Source organism: Saccostrea echinata, unplaced genomic scaffold (assembly GCF_033153115.1).
Source record: "Saccostrea echinata isolate AGI-Se365-2 ecotype Australia unplaced genomic scaffold, CSIRO_AGI_Sech_v1 ptg000033l, whole genome shotgun sequence".
Taxonomy (NCBI): domain Eukaryota; kingdom Metazoa; phylum Mollusca; class Bivalvia; order Ostreida; family Ostreidae; genus Saccostrea; species Saccostrea echinata.
Window position 1 is genome coordinate 32,627,347 of NW_026889782.1, and position 17,621 is coordinate 32,644,967.

General features: G+C 31.8%; 1 protein-coding gene across 1 annotated transcript; it reads right to left on the reverse strand.

Annotated features, from left to right (window-relative positions):
- Positions 1-7,688: 7,688 nt before the first annotated feature.
- Positions 7,689-17,281, reverse strand: LOC133198444 (fibroleukin-like). Its single transcript, XM_061334537.1, has 4 exons — positions 17,255-17,281; positions 17,001-17,097; positions 16,535-16,702; positions 7,689-7,945 (listed from the first exon to the last, which is right to left on the reverse strand). The coding sequence occupies exons 1-4, from the start codon at positions 17,279-17,281 to the stop codon at positions 7,689-7,691; spliced, it is 549 nt and encodes a 182-aa protein (XP_061190521.1).
- Positions 17,282-17,621: the final 340 nt, after the last annotated feature.

Here is a 17,621-nt window from a genome sequence, read left to right on the forward strand (position 1 = left end):
CTTACCTGTATAAATGTAACCAGAAAGAGACACAACCCAGCTGACCCCTGATCGGCTCCCTCTATCTGAGCCACATTTATACTGTATATGTTCTGGATATTTTAGTATTTCTCCGCCCTTAAACACTCTTTAATTTTAATTAATTTATTTTTTTAATTGCATAAAATTTATGTTGAACCTTTTGCATAATTTTTACTTTTTTTATATTTTATTAATTGAAGATAATTTAATTTTGTTCGTATTTTAGCCTCTGATTGGTTAATATCCAAAAAGGAACACAAATTATTTCTGTATAACCTGCTTTGGTATGAGGACACACCCCCTGATAACCAACTGAATCGTCTGTATCCATGCAAGCCTCTCATTTCCAGTCCTCGGGATTCATGGGAAATTCCAGATTTAATAAACGTACCTTTAACTTCAAACAGTAACTCGGATCTTACCACATGTAAACAAACAACATGGTTGCTAGGACTATGTATCAGTTTTTACCTCCCCTCGCTTCCAATCACTTCCGTTACTACGGTTGTATTATTGAGCGGCAAATTTGAACTAATAAAAAACAACGAAATTTTACACCCACAGTTGTTTAATGATTTTCGAATTAAATTATAAGTAATGACTCTAATTCTTGGCCAAATTATTCGAGTATAACCTGGTTTGGATCAGTTTGCGCTGTTTTATAATCCGCTTCGCGGATTATAAAGCGTAAACTGTCCTAAACCAGGTTATACTCGAATAATTTGGCCAAGAATTAGAGTCATTCCTAAAATAATTTATACAGACGAATGATCTTTGATCAACCTCTTTAATTGGTTACACTCTCATTCTTGACCAAACTTGTATCTTATAAACAAGTGCTTAATCTACAAACAAATAGTAATCCACATCAAGCCTCCTATCAGCGAAGAAAATCCTCCACTCATGCCAAGCATCTGTTTTCTTCTATTTTTATCCTACTTGATCGACTAAACGTTAATGACTTTGCTCTACGTTTTCCCCGAGATTCCCAGATTTCATAACTTTATATTTTTTTTTATCTTTATGCATTTGTTATGATACCCCCCTAACACAATCCTTCTCCTCCAGATTTGGTAAACATGTTTTCCTTGAGATCTTACATAATATATCTTTATTTACTGTTCGTTATCTTCATAATTCATTTCAGATGGTTTATACATACAACCAAATACCCAATATAAAACTATACATTCACAGGAAGAAAATACGTTACGCACAATACAGATTTTTATTTTTTGTGATATTATGCTATCTTTAAAGAATTGTTTTGTTGCCCTCTCTCGACCGACTGGCAAAAAATGACCCGACTCAAAATTTTTTTAACATCAACGAACCAATTATTTTTTTATGCAGTCAGAATGATAAAATTTGAAAATTCAGCATTAATGTTGAAATTTTCTGAGAGAAAAATTAGGCCTACCTACTGACCTATTTTTTTGTCCTGAGTCTGGAGGGGGCAAAAACATTTTATTAAAATTGGGCTTATGAAGAATTGATACATTTCCCGTAAAAATTATGTCACACCTCCTTTATGGAGAATTAACGGTGACGCGAACTGCTAAATGAATATAATATATCGTTAGTAAAGTTTATACAGCTTCTTTTAAATGCCATAAATTGCGAAAAAAAACTTACATATATAGATGTAGGTGATATAAAGGCTTATAATAAATAATAGTTGACACATGAAGGTCACCTGCCTTCACTGCTATTATAGCTTAATTTGTTACTTTTAGTTTAGAAAGAAGAAAATATAAAAATGCGTGTCTTCAATATAAAATATCAGCTTGCAGCTTGCAAAGAAAAAAAAATGACTTTCTTGATATTACGAAGTCCATATAATCATAAAAACCAAATTCAATGTACATATACATACATATATATATATATATATATATATATATATATATATATATATATATATATATATATATATATATATATATATATATATATATATATATATATATATATACGCAGCTAGGTTAAGGACTCCCATTTCTACGTCAGCCTATGGAGAGGTTTGGGAAAGCTATTATGACGTCACGTTAAAACAATACAAATGAATCTCGATGAATAAATACTATAATGTTCTTTTTAAAACACACGAAATACTTTCGTTTCTCATAAATATTATAAAAATAAATGGATGTGCTACTTATCTTGCCATAATAGCACTTAGCATTTGCAGAATGAAAGCTAGCGTGATCTCGCTGTACTTACTGAGATGACGTCATTTCTTAGTTTGACACGCAGTTTCTCTGTATTTGAGGCGTGGATCAAACTTTTATCGTGGCTTGTAAAAATAAAAATAAATACGAAACATGCGTAGTCAGACAAAAAGAGAGACATATTCTGAAATATATTAATCCACATTTTATTGCCAAACTAAATTGATAATGTGTAGACTTTATATATAGCCGTAGGGAGCACATTTGTACAGTAACGTGCTAGAATGAGGGGTCCAGCCCCTCGAAAATATCAAAAGTTCAACGATATCCGTTTTACTATAAATTCTGAATTTTTAAACACGTGTAGCAATTATTCCTACTATTCTGAAAAGTGCTGGGAGCTGGTTGTACATTGTTTATTTATTCCGTAATCTAACATTATTCCAATGCGTATTACATTTTTGTCTGGAATTTATAGAAAGACAGCTAAATTTTAAACAATTCTCAAGCATGAGGAAGTTGCTCCCAGCACTTTTCGGGTTAAGGAACTTATCTCAAAGAAAACAAAATAAATTTTATAGGGGAAGAAATCCTGTATATCGTTGAACTTTTATGATCTTTGTAGTAGTACATATATGGTCCAATTTTAAACCTGTCACGTGACAAACAGCTGATGTAAGCGATGTCACTTTGGCCGAACTCAGCAGAGACCCGATATATACAAATGCAATAACCACAATTCACATTTTTAAAAACTACTGCTGTTAAAAAAATATTAAAATTGTATTCATTTTCCCTGAACAAATAAAGACGTATATTTCATGGGCGTCCTTAACCTAGCTGCGTATATATATATATATATATATATATATATATATATATATATATATATATATATATATATATATATATATATATATATATATATATATATATAATTATATATATATATATATATATATATATATATATATATATATATATATATATATATATATATATATATATATATATATATATATATATATATATATATATATATAATTAGATCTCGCTATCCTTATTTATAATATTACAGCCTTGTCAAGCATGTAGCATTTATCATTCTGCATTATAAAAAAAAATACAATGTTATACTTTTTCACATGAAAGGACTTTTTTCAAAGTGCAGGAATGCCTTATTAAGGTCAGAGGACACGTTCCTCGAATATCCGTTTTAGCATTCCTTTATAATATACCCAAAATATTTATAATTGTTATCGTTATATTTTGATTTCTAAACAATTTTTAAAATGTCTGAAAAACATAACATTTAGGCCAAAAATTGTGATATCAGCAGTTCAAGTGATTTCAGCATAGGATTATATAGGAAATATCATCCTCCGGGGTCTTGCACAAATGCCTGGTAATGTAAATCGATTTTTTGTGAGGGAACTTCCTAAAGTAGCAGTATTTCAATCTCAAAATCTTGGGAAAATATATATATTTTTGAGGAACGTGTCGTATGACCTTCAATAGTACTAAAAGCCAAATCTTATCACATTTATCAAACAATCAAAAACATTCATTTTTTAATTAAAGAAATAACTTTCTCAGAACTTAACGAATTTTTTTTTACCAAAAGTTAGAACAATAACTATTGTATTCCGGTAAAATACTCGATCTTTTACCGAATTCCACCATGGTCAGATGTACTCACTAACCGTATTGTAGTGAAAAACTTCCCAAATAAAATATTATGCATAAGCTGATTCCGATCTACGGAACACATCTTTTCTTCCAATTATGAACATGAAGGCAAGTTCTTAAACATAATAAATGAAGGTCTTTATCATATTTTAACGCAACCAAATCACATTTTTATTTTACTGAGTCTTATATATATATAATGACAATTAACACTGGTAGTCTCTGAACATATCAGACCGACCTTCACCCTGCATCATAAGTGCACGTGTAGCTGATGCATTGCTAGTGGCGGGCCTGATGATCTAGTATTAACGCATTGCACCAATTGCATTTTACTTTTGACATAGACAGCACACTATTACTTAAGAATAATGATTTAGGATTACTTTTATCATTTTACCTGTATCCGATAGATACAACTTTAAACATGTATTAAGTTTGATCTGTTTAAGATGTAAACATTGGAAGTTAGATCATACTTTTATCTATGAATACTTCATGGAAAATCGATATTCACGCTATGTATGCAACATGATTTTTTTAAATACCAAATAACAATTGCTAATTTAATACAAGTATTTGGACTGCGTAGATGTATAATATCTTACAGACCTGTTTTACACTTGCTCAAGTCTTTATGTTTTTTATTTTAATTTTTGTCCATTTTTGTATTGATTCCTCTGCCCTCTACCATGCAGTTAATTGTTATCAAACATAGTGAAAAAACACAGAATCCTTAAAACAAGACATTCTTAAACCTATAAGACCCCAACACTCTTAAGGAAGCATTTGTTCAATTACTAACATATTACAACTAGTTTAGAGTCTTACGGCGGTGGATTTCATATAAGTTATAAGGCCTGCAAGGTACAGTAACAAAAAAAATAAAAACAAAAAAATAAATAGAATGATAAAAACGACGGCATGCTAACAACCAGACACGTCTAAATCTTGTTTCAACTCTCTTAAAGAAGCATTTAGAAATTATCAAAAAGAGAGCCCTCCCCTCCCTCCAAAAAATAGAGGCTTCTTTTTTTCTTGTTTATTAATTAGAAATCTGGATTTTGTTAAATTGAATTTTGTTTTGTTTTTAAAAAAAAAAAAAAAAAAAAAAAAAAAAAAAAAAAAAAAAAACATGAATTCCTCTATTATTATCCTGTAAAGATTGAAATTATCAACAAATGAAAAAAAAAAAAATAAAAAAAAAAACTTTTATAGATTTTACTATAAATATCTGAAATGATTTCTATTACATTATGCAAAAGCTTCGTCTAACATTTTTTTTTTCTTTTTCTAAAAAAAACATGGAATATTTTTGTCGAGTCTTAGATTTTTTTTAATTCATAATTTATTTTCTTTTCTTCTTATTATTTATATATAATAGTGAGGCTTTAAGCATCCATAAAAAATCAGCAAAAGAAACATTCTGGACTTTTTAGCTTGATGAATGTTATCTCCACATATCACAAAACAAATTATTAGCAGAGCAAACATGGACTCATGAAAATGTGGATAAGTGTAAGTAAAAGCGGGTTCTTGATTATATGTCTTACAATATATCAATTTCGCAGAACTGTTAAGATGTATTATGAAGAAATCAACGGAATATAAACGTGCATAAATACATATCTTTTTAAACTAAATTAATTTTTTGTAAAGCTACTATATTATCACATGACTTTAATTTAAATTGAAATGACATTGTATACCCCGCTCTGTACGGAATTTAGTTTGGTCACTTTATTTGACAGTCACGTGATAAATGTATGTCATGTGCACTGTATGTAGGTCATAAACAAATTTCAATATTGCGAGGGCATACCGTAGTTAGAAATGAGAATTTCAATATATAGTTGTCTCTATATAACTTGTAGTGTATGGAAAGTGCTGCTGCTTTAGATAGATTTCGTATTTTATTAGTTTAAATTTCAAGTTATTTGGCTCTAGTCGAAATATGTGTGACTTTACTATGTACTTCATTTATTTGTCCCCTACCAGTGAAACCGGAGGGGACTATAGGTTTCCTCGGAGTCTGTCCGTCCGTCTGTCTGTCTGTCTGTCCGTCTGTCCCTCTGTCTGTCTGTCAGTCTGTCAAACTTGGTTTTCCGCACTTTTTTTCTAAACGCGTGTAGATATTGAGCTGATTTTTGGTATGCAAGTGTATCTTGATGAGTTACAGATCAAGTTTGAATTTCGTTCCACTTCAATGATTTTTGATGGATTTATGGCATTTTAAATTCTTAACGGGAACCAGATTACACTTGCCGGTAGGGGAATAGTTTATTTAGTTATGCTCTCGATTTCAGGAATGCAGCAGCACTTTTCAAGTTACGAAATGTTTCCGTTATCCATTTTCAAAAATGTTCAAGATCTATTAAGTGTATGCCCTTGCGAAAAGGTGATTTAATGAGGCACCTTGGCGTGAAACATGCACATCCTGTACACACACAAAAAACCGGTAGAAATAATTCAATACATTCTCTCGATAGTTTTTAAATAATGGCACTAAACAAAAGTTTCAGATTTGTATTAATGGTCTACCTCAGATTTGCAAATAATACTCCGTTCAATAAAAAAATGTGAATTTCACTGTGGAAAAATTACTTGATCTGCCTCTTACTGAACATAAAATGCGTCAAATCTTAACATGATGACGTTATGTCGACGAGTGCATTGCAGTCACTGACATGTTTATATATAGCTATGTGGGGTTAAACTAGCGACAAATATGATTGCAGTGGTAAGTTTTGTTGTAGTTCATAACTCTGATGCAGTTTAAAACCGCAAATTATTTCATTTTCTGTTGTTGTGAGGAACTGTTATAATTGTGTGATGTCACAGTAGATATTTCCCGTGTAAATTAGGCCCCGCTCCCTTTATGCAGCCTTAACAGATCTGCGTTTCATTTCTATTTTTCTCCCCATGTAACGGTACTTGTAAAGAAGAACAACATATTTCTAATTCTTAGTTTATTTGAAGTACATATCTTTTTTTTTAATACATTCAAAACAAATTGAATAAAAATGTAAAAATTGTAATAAAAATGTATAATTTCAACATATTTTTCCCGAGGTGTTATTTAAACTCGAAATTGATAGATTATAAAGAGCAATATATATATATATATATATATATATATATATATATATATATATATATATATATATATATATATATATATATATATATATAATTTCTTCTATAAACATTGGTACAGCGGACTGATACGTTTAAACCTTTTTCTATTGATAAAATTGAAGTATCTATCAATTTCTTTTCTACATCTGTAGAGATAAAACAAATACAAAATTTTAAAATAAATTAGATCATCAATAAAACTTAACCTTCGATTCCTCATTTATCTGTCACGGTAGCTCAGTCGGTAGGCCACTAGCCTCGAAAGGCCCTGAGTTTGAATCTTGTCCGCGACTGACTTAAGTCGATAAAAAAAAAGGTATCAACTGTTTCTTCGCCATGCGCTCGGCACTTTGAAGTGAAAGTTGCGGGTCCTTTGGATGAGACCTTAAAAACCTAGGCCCCGAAATCACGACAGGCGTTGGCACGATAAAGATCCCTCAATTCTCAATGGCCCTGAGTGCCAAATAAAAGTCTAAATTTGAAGCCCTTCGACGGTACTGTAGTATATGGTGACGTCTCTATATGAGTGAAAAATTCTCAAATGGGACGTAAGACTACATACCATCAATCAGTCAATCGATTCCTCAATTTCTTGATTTCAGATTATAAAACAATTGAAATTAAACATAAAATCATCAAAAATAATGTATTAAAAGAATGATCGATTGTCTAGTGACGCCTGATCATCATCACCGTCTCCTTTACAGATGTTCCGTACATAACTGTAGGAAACCAAGGATACTGCCAAAACCCGGGAGACCATCGACCGTTAAGGAAAGTGGTGTGACAGCTGTTAAACCACCAGCCTCCTTTATGACTAGCAGCACAGTTACCTCCCCCAAGTCTGTCGTTGTCTGTGTCTGGGGTGGAGAAGTACATCCCTGACAGATCATTGTTTGAATTCCCGGTGTTATACATACTGTCACCTATGGAATTGTAATAAAAAGTCACTGAATTCAGATCATTTCATTCTTATTGCCATAAATGATGTTGGGTGCATTCCATATAGATCATTGTTAATCTGAATGATCACAATACTGTCATCTGTACAGAATGATACCGTACATTTCGGTTGTGTAATGATTACTGTCTATAACTTGTAATTGCCAATAGTCTGTATGTAAACAATACTATATCGTCGACTGCGTGGTGTAGTGGTAGAGCGTCTGCTCTAGAGTCGCGGAGTAAGGAGTTGATCCTTACGTCGCGGGTTCAAATCCCACTGTTGGACATGGGTCCTTCGGATGAGACCGTATAAACCGAGTTCCAGTGTCGCAGTAGGTGCTGGCACGAAAAAGATCCCTCAATGCTCAATGGCCCTAAGTGCCGAGCATAGGTCAAAATTTGCAGCTCTCCACCGGCAAGTGGTGGTGTCTCCAAGTGAGTGAAATGAGTAAGAGACGTTAAACAACAAAACAAATAAACAAACAAAACAATACTTTACCGGTACGGGGAGAAACAATACAAGAGGCCCAAGGGCCTTTGAGATAACGACTCTTACAAGCATAATAGAATGATAAGTATGTAATGAGACAAAACAAACTGATAGATGATGATGAGATGTTGTCAAAAAAGAGTAGAGAAAAAGGATGGCCAACGATCAACAAAAAAGTTAGTCTGATGCTTAGCAACAACCCATAAACTAGATTATTTATAGTTTGTCTGTGTGTGCCAATGCAAACTACACATTTATCACCTTCAATAAACTAAACAACACATAAACAGTAGATTTACATTTCCTTTACATTTGCCTCTATTTGTCTTTTAATAAAAATAAGTATAATACAGCAAAAGTTGTCTAATCCGGACACTATTAGTTCCAAAGAAAATGAACGGATTACAGAAAATTTCGGATTAGACAACATTTTATACAAATAAATTTACTGAAATGGACATAAAGTTAACATCGTATTAAGCAAAATTTTGGATTACACAAAATCCGGACTAGACAAGTTTCACTGTACAAGGTAATTTTAGTCTAATTTTTATTATTTTTTTAAGTTGACCTGATTATTAAAAACTATAACAAGTGCTTTTGAAAAAATAATTTTAAAAAAGGATTAATCTATTACATAATTTACAGTGATAAATTATAAATGAATAACAAATTGGAATGATTCTCTAAAAATAGAGAACACATTTCCCTACATGATGAAATAGAACCCTGCGCAACACCCTGAGATAGTAGTCAGAAATTTCATTAATCTGATAATAATATACTTTCTTTAAATTTATATTTTTCACATTATCAACAATGTAATAGTAATTATACTTCTTTACATTTATGGGATACTGTCCACCAACACCATCCACATCCATTATATTCACTTCTAATAAATAATGCAGATAAATAAACTTTTCGTCAATTATTTCTCTTTTTGATTCGATACGCAAGAGGATGTTCTGAATGCGACCATTTTTTTAAATCTATTGACAGATGGGTTGATGATGTCAAAAATGTCTGCAAAATCGTCAGAGGACTGAATTTCTAGTAAGTTGAAATTTGTGGCTCTCCACTCTAATATCCACCTTGTGTAAATGAAAACATCCTAAGAAAACTTTTGTTGTCAACAAATCATACCATTTTGGTTTTTTGATATATTGATTTTGGGTCCAAGTTGAAATACAAATTTATTGTGTCAAGAACAGCAAAAAGAGATTTTTGAAAACAATCAAGGGCAAGAAAAACATTAACAGAATACTGGGATTACTTTCATAACCCCAAAAAACTATACTAAAGTATAGTTTACTATACTTAATTATAGTGTCAAAGTTGCACTTTGATATATTAAAGGGAAAAATTTGAAACATTGATTCATTATTATAAAAACTTTGATTTACTATACTAGATACTTTGAATCTTTAATTTAATACAAGCAATTATACTTAATTTTTGTGGTATGGGAGTTCATTCTTGATAAAAATACACTTGATTGCCTTTCATGAATATCCTTTTAAATTATTCAAGAACAAATGAACTGTGTAACTATAACTGTAACTATAACAAGTTAAGGATTTCCTTTTTTCATATTTTTAAACACCTCAGCTTTTTTCAGTTATTGAGTACTCAAATTTCTCATATGCATGTTGTTTCAATCTTGGAACATATTTCCTTTGTACAATTTCTTCTTGATTACTGACAGGTAGTTCAAAGTCTGAATTTATACATAAATGCGTAGAAAGTAATTTCACATGATTCAAGACGTCTGCCATTTTTATATATTATACCTTCCCCATCTACCTTTTTAATAATTTTGTTTTAAAGAGTTCCCAGCTTCTAAATAACAAAATGTTTTATTAGTTTCTCCTTTTTTTTAATCCACTTAGCTCTTGATTTAATAAATGTTCCTGTATTTTTTTTTTATTATTTTCAAGACTTTATCTTCTTCCTCAAACTTGCTCATTACAACTTTATTACAACGCCGTACTCTGCTTGCTTCCTAGTTTGTGTGCTAGTTTGTCCTGGAACAGACAGAATATTTTCAAAGAATTAATACATTTTCATTCTATGATCAATAGAGCCCATCCTAACAGCAGAATCCCTAACACAGGAACTATGAACTTCATATTTTATCGTAACCGTGACCGGGTATGCACTTAAATTTTCTGCTGTTTTCGCAGGAGCAGAGAAAATCTTTGAGGAAATAATGCATTTTCCCTATTTGATCAGTAGAGTACCCCCCCCCCCCCCACACACACACACAAACACACACAAACTATAACCCCTGAATATAACAATGTAGGAAGATGTTGGCTTCCTTATGATAACCATGCACTTAGGAATTCTGCTAAATTCCCAGGAGCAGAAAATTAGACTTTCGAAGAATTAATGAATTTATGCTATAACGATCAATAGAGGCCTGCACAAAGATCAAAACCCTTGATCCAGGGGGCCATGAATTTCACAATTTAAGGAAAGGCACTCTTGCTTATCATGACCATGCACTTAATTTGTGTGCTACATACTCATGAGCAGAAGAATTATGAATTCTCATTATGATCAGTAAAGTACGTTCTAACACCAGAACTCCTGACCAAGTGGCCAGGAATTTCACAATGACGCAACTTTGTTCATACTAATTATGCAGTTAGTTTTTCTGCTTCATACTAAGGAGCACAGAAAAAATGCATTTTTACTCTTTGATCCATAGAGCCCCGCCCAAACAAAAGAGTCCTGACCCAAGGGTCATGAAATTCACAATTTTGATAGAAGCACCCTTCCTCATCATAACAAGTTTTTAGTTTTTCTCATAAATATCCAGTAAGAAAGGAATATTTTTTTTTAAATTAAGGCTTTTTTACAAGGTGATCAACAGCGTCCCATTCTTACAAACGCACCCATGAACCTGGGGCAATGGTTTTTACAATTTAGTAGGAGGCTCAATGCTTATTATTATAGTGTCAGCATTTTGACTGCTTGATGTCGAAGAGTAAAAAAAGGAAGATTTTTTAAGATTGCATCACATTTGATGGTTTCGGCTCCACCCATTCGGCCCCAGAGGATAGACACATGAAATTTACAATTTTTGTTCGTCTTTGGACATAGATGACAAAAACAAGATTGGTTGAAATTGGCTAAGTGTTTCAAGAGAAGGAGCTGAAAATATTAAAAAGTTTAGGACCACCACACTATGGATTGGCGAAAACAAATAGCAATAGGTTACCCGAGTACGAAAGCCCAGAAGGCTCATTCGAGATTCGAGTTTCGAAATACGAGATTCGAAATTCGAGTTTCGAGTTTCAAGATCCAAACTAACCAACCAAAAAGCGGTTTAAGATTCAATTACTCCCCTTTGCAAAGCTTTGGCCTTCTAGAAATCGTTGAATTTATTCAAACCGAAGAGGACATTCGATTATATTACAATGCAAGAAAGAGTGTTATATATATCAGAACGAAATTAGAAGAAAATATTGGGTCTTTGGTCTGCAAAATATGCTTAAATATATATTATAACTTCTTAAATATCATAAAAGATTTATATCAAAAATATCTTTAAATATCGTATTGTCAACTTTGTCTACAGGATTGATGTCATAATAATAAATATTGTTAATCGGATTCAAAAAGCAAAGGGTGGGGGCGTATTGTAGTGGATGAGAATTATTAGTGTGCAATTAAACAAGTGACTACCGATTAATAATAAAAAGTAATACTGGTTTCAAAGTGGATATAGTTTGTGACAAGGTATTAGAAAGTGGCCAGTGACTAATACGGGATTCAAAGTTAAGTGTCCATTAAAACAAGTGACTAGCGATTAATAATAATTAGTAATACAGGTTTCAAAGTAGATTTAGTTCGTGACAACGTATTAGAAAGTGACCAGTGACCAAGTTTGTGAAACCAAGAGACAACCCCATAAGTACGGATGGCTGAAATATACATGCTTAACAAAGATAATGATTTCTCTTTGTTCAGGCCCGTAGGAAATAAAAAAAAATCACTGTAAAGCCCCCCCCCCCAAAAAAAAAAAAAAAACAAAAAACAGGGGATTAGATGGTATTTTGGAAAGGACACAAGTATAAAGTTGCTATGTTTTCTATAGTATTTTATATCGGTAAAAAATGTAAGGGGAATGGGGGGGGGGGGTAGAGACATGTGCCCAGGGACCTATGGATATGTCGTTTATTACAACGGTACGCAAATGTTAGGTTATCAACATTCAGTGTCCATCTTGCGATGCATGGGCAAAATAATTATATATTCCAGGTGCGTAGCCAGAATGGAAGTGAAGTGTACGCAAAGAACAACAGGGAGTCGGGGGTTAGGTTCCACTATGATTTTAAAAAATATATGCTACAACAAAAAGTGAGGGGGGGGGCATGCAACCACCCTTTCAATGAACATTTTCAATAGTAAAAGGTTGATTTTGAAATAAGTGGAGGGGGCATCCCCTGGCTCCCCTGATACTGCGTACATGGTGAGGGTCCAGAAGCTCCTGAGTTTTACGAAATATTTCATTCATTTTCTTGCAAAATAAAAATTATGACATTTAACTTCTGTTTAAAAAAAATAAAGGACATAGTAATGTTTAAATATTTATTCTTTTAATGCAAAGTTAATACTTCCAATGAAACTTATTCTACATGAAGTTTGAATTAAATAATTAACCGATATATTGGTATCATCTACTCTTGTTAAACGTTCAAAACATATACAGTATACCAACTGTTAATTATATTAACAAAAATATTGTATTTTAATTCATATTCTAGTAGATCATAGCATTCAACAATGTTTTGAAATTTAATTTTTGCACACATCTTTAAAAAAATCAATGTATTAACAATTTCAAATTAATGAATGATTTATTTGGATTTAATTGGCAATGGTTTAATAAAGGATTTCAAATTTTATTATACAGTCATGATAATATAAAATTCAAATAAACACAGTATATGCATAACACAAAATAATTTGAAACACGAATATTTGTTGGATGGTTACAGGTACTGAGATTTTTTCCTCGAATACCTCTCTCTATTTGTGTATAGGTAGCTACGCGCCTGTATTCGATAATTATTTATAAGGAAACCGCTCGGGTCTCGCAAGATACATAACTAATAAATACACAAGTTTCAATACATGATGTAATGGCCATCAAGAAAAAAAGATATAAAAGTATTTAATAATGATAAGAATTAATAATCTTTACAAACCAATGGATCCTCTATAAACCTTATGGACTTTGAAAAAAAAAATCAAAAATAGTATAGCCTAAAGGAGTGCGTAATAAAATTACTTAGTTCATGTATCTTTTTAGTGTACACAGAAAATCTTGAAAGACAGTGTAGTAGTGATAAAGAAAAATCGCGCTCGCTTTCCCAGTGGTGTATATTCCATATAGGCAAAAAGGCTGTAGCCTACACATCATTTTCTTGATGTAAAAAGAAATATTTATTTATACATATTTTGGTTGAAAAATGGGGGAAAGTTGATCATAAGTCTTATTTATTTACCAGTTACTAGAATACTTTTTCATCAAATGCAATAAAAGTATTTTTAGCAATCCACACTTTTATGCCTATCCAATTTTTACAGTTTACAAAACTTTTTATTTTTTTATAGCTGGTTAAATCTAAAATTGAAATGTTACCTTAAAGTCGATATCAGACTATCAAAAAAAAAAAAAAACAAAAAAACAAAAAAACAAAAAAAAAAAAACAAAAAAAAACAGGAGTCTACGATTAGGACAGGGAATAGAAATTAGGAAGTATGTTTGGGTTAGTAGGAAGTCAAACAAAACATTTTAAAAATTATATTGAGATTATTCAGTACAGAAGTTTCCATAATTTCCAAGCACGTGTAAGGATTTTAAAATTTCTCAACTGGTCATGAAGATTTTAATTTCTGTATCATAAAAATATATATTTAAATGATTTATAATTATATTCACTGGAAGATTTTAATTTCTGTATCATAAAAATATGTTTAAATGATTTATAATTATATTCACTGGAAAAATGACAATGATAGATCTCCAAGATCGCAGAAAGTGGTACTCCGACCCCCCGACCCCTCTCTATTGAGAGGGGGCAACTCCCTCCTTGCCTATCCGCAATTCGCCAATGATGCGCTTTAGGTGAAATCTGTGAGTTCTTATACTACTTATATTGATCTAAGGCTTTGAATACTTGAATTAATTAAAAAATATATATACAATAGAGACTGGAATTTATTTCATTCCATATCAAATAGTATATCAGTCTAACTACACTAATGCACCCTTAAATGTAATAAAATGTATCCTTAATGAAATTACTGTGCAGTTAAAAGAAGATCCCTAGGCTAGTATTTCATACCAGTAATAATTTTCTCCCTCATCCATGGACTTATTAAATAATTTATCGACCTACTAATATCGTAATTCAACGATAAGACCATATAATATTCTATATATGTATCTATTGTTTTATTTAATGAGGAAAATAAGATTTATATATATTTTTCAAAACATTACCCAAAATTCATTTTTATTTTGTATTTAATATATATAACATTTTTTCTTGCATTACTATTTAAGCAAATGACTCATTTGTGATAAATATATTCAGTGATTTCCAGATAGTAAAAACTTTAATAAAGGGGAGTAATCAAAAATTGAATCCGCCTTTTGATTTGTTAGTTTTGATCTTGAATCTCGAAACTCGAATTTCGAATCTCGAGTTTTGAATCTCGTATTTCGAAACTCGATTCTCGAATGAGCCTTCTGGGCTTTCGTACCCGAGAGACTCAGGTGATCTAAAAATACACATACTTATACTTGTATATAATATGTTGTATAAGCTATCTATTTCAACAATTATCACAAAGGGCACAGTTTTAAAATACAACTTATGTACACAAGGGCGTAGTATGAAGTATGAAGCGTAGTATGGCGAGGTGGGGTGAGGAAGGAGTTTAGTCAAATATTAAATATTTTTCTGATGTTAAGGGCGAATTGCCATTATAAAAAAAATGCATGTATGTTTTAAATGGTAAAATTCAAAATTGACACACCGAGAAAAACCATTGTCAGCCGATCGCAATGCATCGGTGAATATTGACAGTTGTTTTTTTTAATGTTGTTTTCTCAACATTTCCCCTCCAAAACATCCATTCTTTATTTTATTGTGCTGAAAGTCCGATTGAAAAGCCTGCGTAACAGAGACGGGAATAGCTTAACATTTCAATGGTACACAGACAGTCCCTTTCTCTCATATATATACATTTTTTTTTTTATTGATTTGAAACCAATCCTACGAAAACCAGGCTTTAATTACTCGGTTTATTTTAAAATGAACAAGTGACGTGTTGAGAAATTAATGGCGAACAGCACTTGCATAAATTAGACATGTGACATTATCGTTAAAAAGCAGTCGCTGAACTTGTGGCTGATGCTGGATATTATATAAATATTGCATTTAGTTGAGGATAGCTCTGCTGCGCCTTATTTGACAATTATTTTCTTTGAATAAAAAAAAAAATCAATGTTACCCTCTATAACATGAAATACTTCCTGATATATTATTTTATTCCAAATGTTTCATAAAGATACATGAAAGGGTAAACAGTAAATTCTGCACAGTCAACACTTTTGGAATGTCACCAGAGGTAAACTAATATCGACGCTAAGGGTGTGGTTTCATAATTCAGAGGATGATTAACAGCGATGCAGATTCAACTAAATTACATGAATGTTAAATTAATACTTGGTGAATTAATCTTAGCCAATCGGATATCAGTATTTTACGGGAACGCATATAAACCATATTAATATTTTTGGCAACTACTCAACAAACGTTTGTGAGTCAGTTTTTAAAATATTGCTATCTGTGAAGTGGTGTATATTTGACATCTTTCTGTCTCTCGCTATTTCTTGTGTTTTTTAATGTTTAAAAAGACTCTTTCTACGTATGACATACCTAAGGTACCTGTAGCCCCTCTCTCTCTCTCTCTCTCTCTCTCTCTCTCTCTCTCTGTGTGTGTGTGTGTGTGTGTGTGTGTGTGTGTGTGCGTGTGTGTGCGTATGACGTACCTAAGGTACCCGTAGCCGGTCCCGCCAGAAAGAGCTGATACTTGTCTGCTTCACTAGAAATGGAGAATTTATCGTACAACTCATACAGCCTGTTATCATTCACTAGTGTGATGGATATATAAAGTGATGAGTCCCCATCTTTTGTTAGATGATGGATTACGTCATTTCCTGTTTTCAAAATCAATTGATTATGATATTGCAACACAACAAAGCTATATAAATTAATTTGCTTACTTCAGTACTTCTAAATGTTTTTCGGTTTATCTTCGTCATTTTAGAAAACAGAGTATGGATGAAATTCATTTTCTTTCCGTATCACTTGTCATTTACCAATGAATATATTTATCGTGATATTCATTAACAAACACTCAATACATATTGCATTATGCATAATATCCGGTCTTAAAGTTAGACCTTTGATTCGCTACCAAATCTTATTCTAAACGGGTTGAAGGTTTATATTTACCGATCCAGACGTCCTGTTCCGGTGAGCCAAAATCATTCTTATATTCATCCCAGTTCTTTTCAAAGCTCAACGACCCATTCATACGTTTCTGAATTGCCTTGGAAAGATATACCTATATATTAATCTATCATTTTTGTCTCGAAAATTTGCACTCTCATTTTGAAATATATCACTACCAAATCAATGCTTTGGACAACAAAACCTTTGGTTCTTAATTAAATGTTATACACATTTTTTATATAAAAAATATATACTGTCCATCCTCCATCCATTGTCTCCATGTCGCAGTAAACTCTGACAGCATAGGAGTTGGTTCCATTTAAATAAATTTCGAACACACCTGTATTACTATGACCATTATCGCGAAGATCCTTACAATTTTCAGGTAAAACTGAAACAGAACATATTTACATTCACTGAATTTTTTCTCCTTTATTTCTTAAGAAAACTGTTGTCGTTTATCAATCAGTTAATACCCCTAAGCATATCACCTGTACAGATTTCCTTAGGAATGACTCTTCCATCAATGGAACATACAACTTCGTACATATCAATACTACAATATTTAATCTACTTAATCCTACTTTAGGTAATTATTTGTACAGATATAAATATAAACAA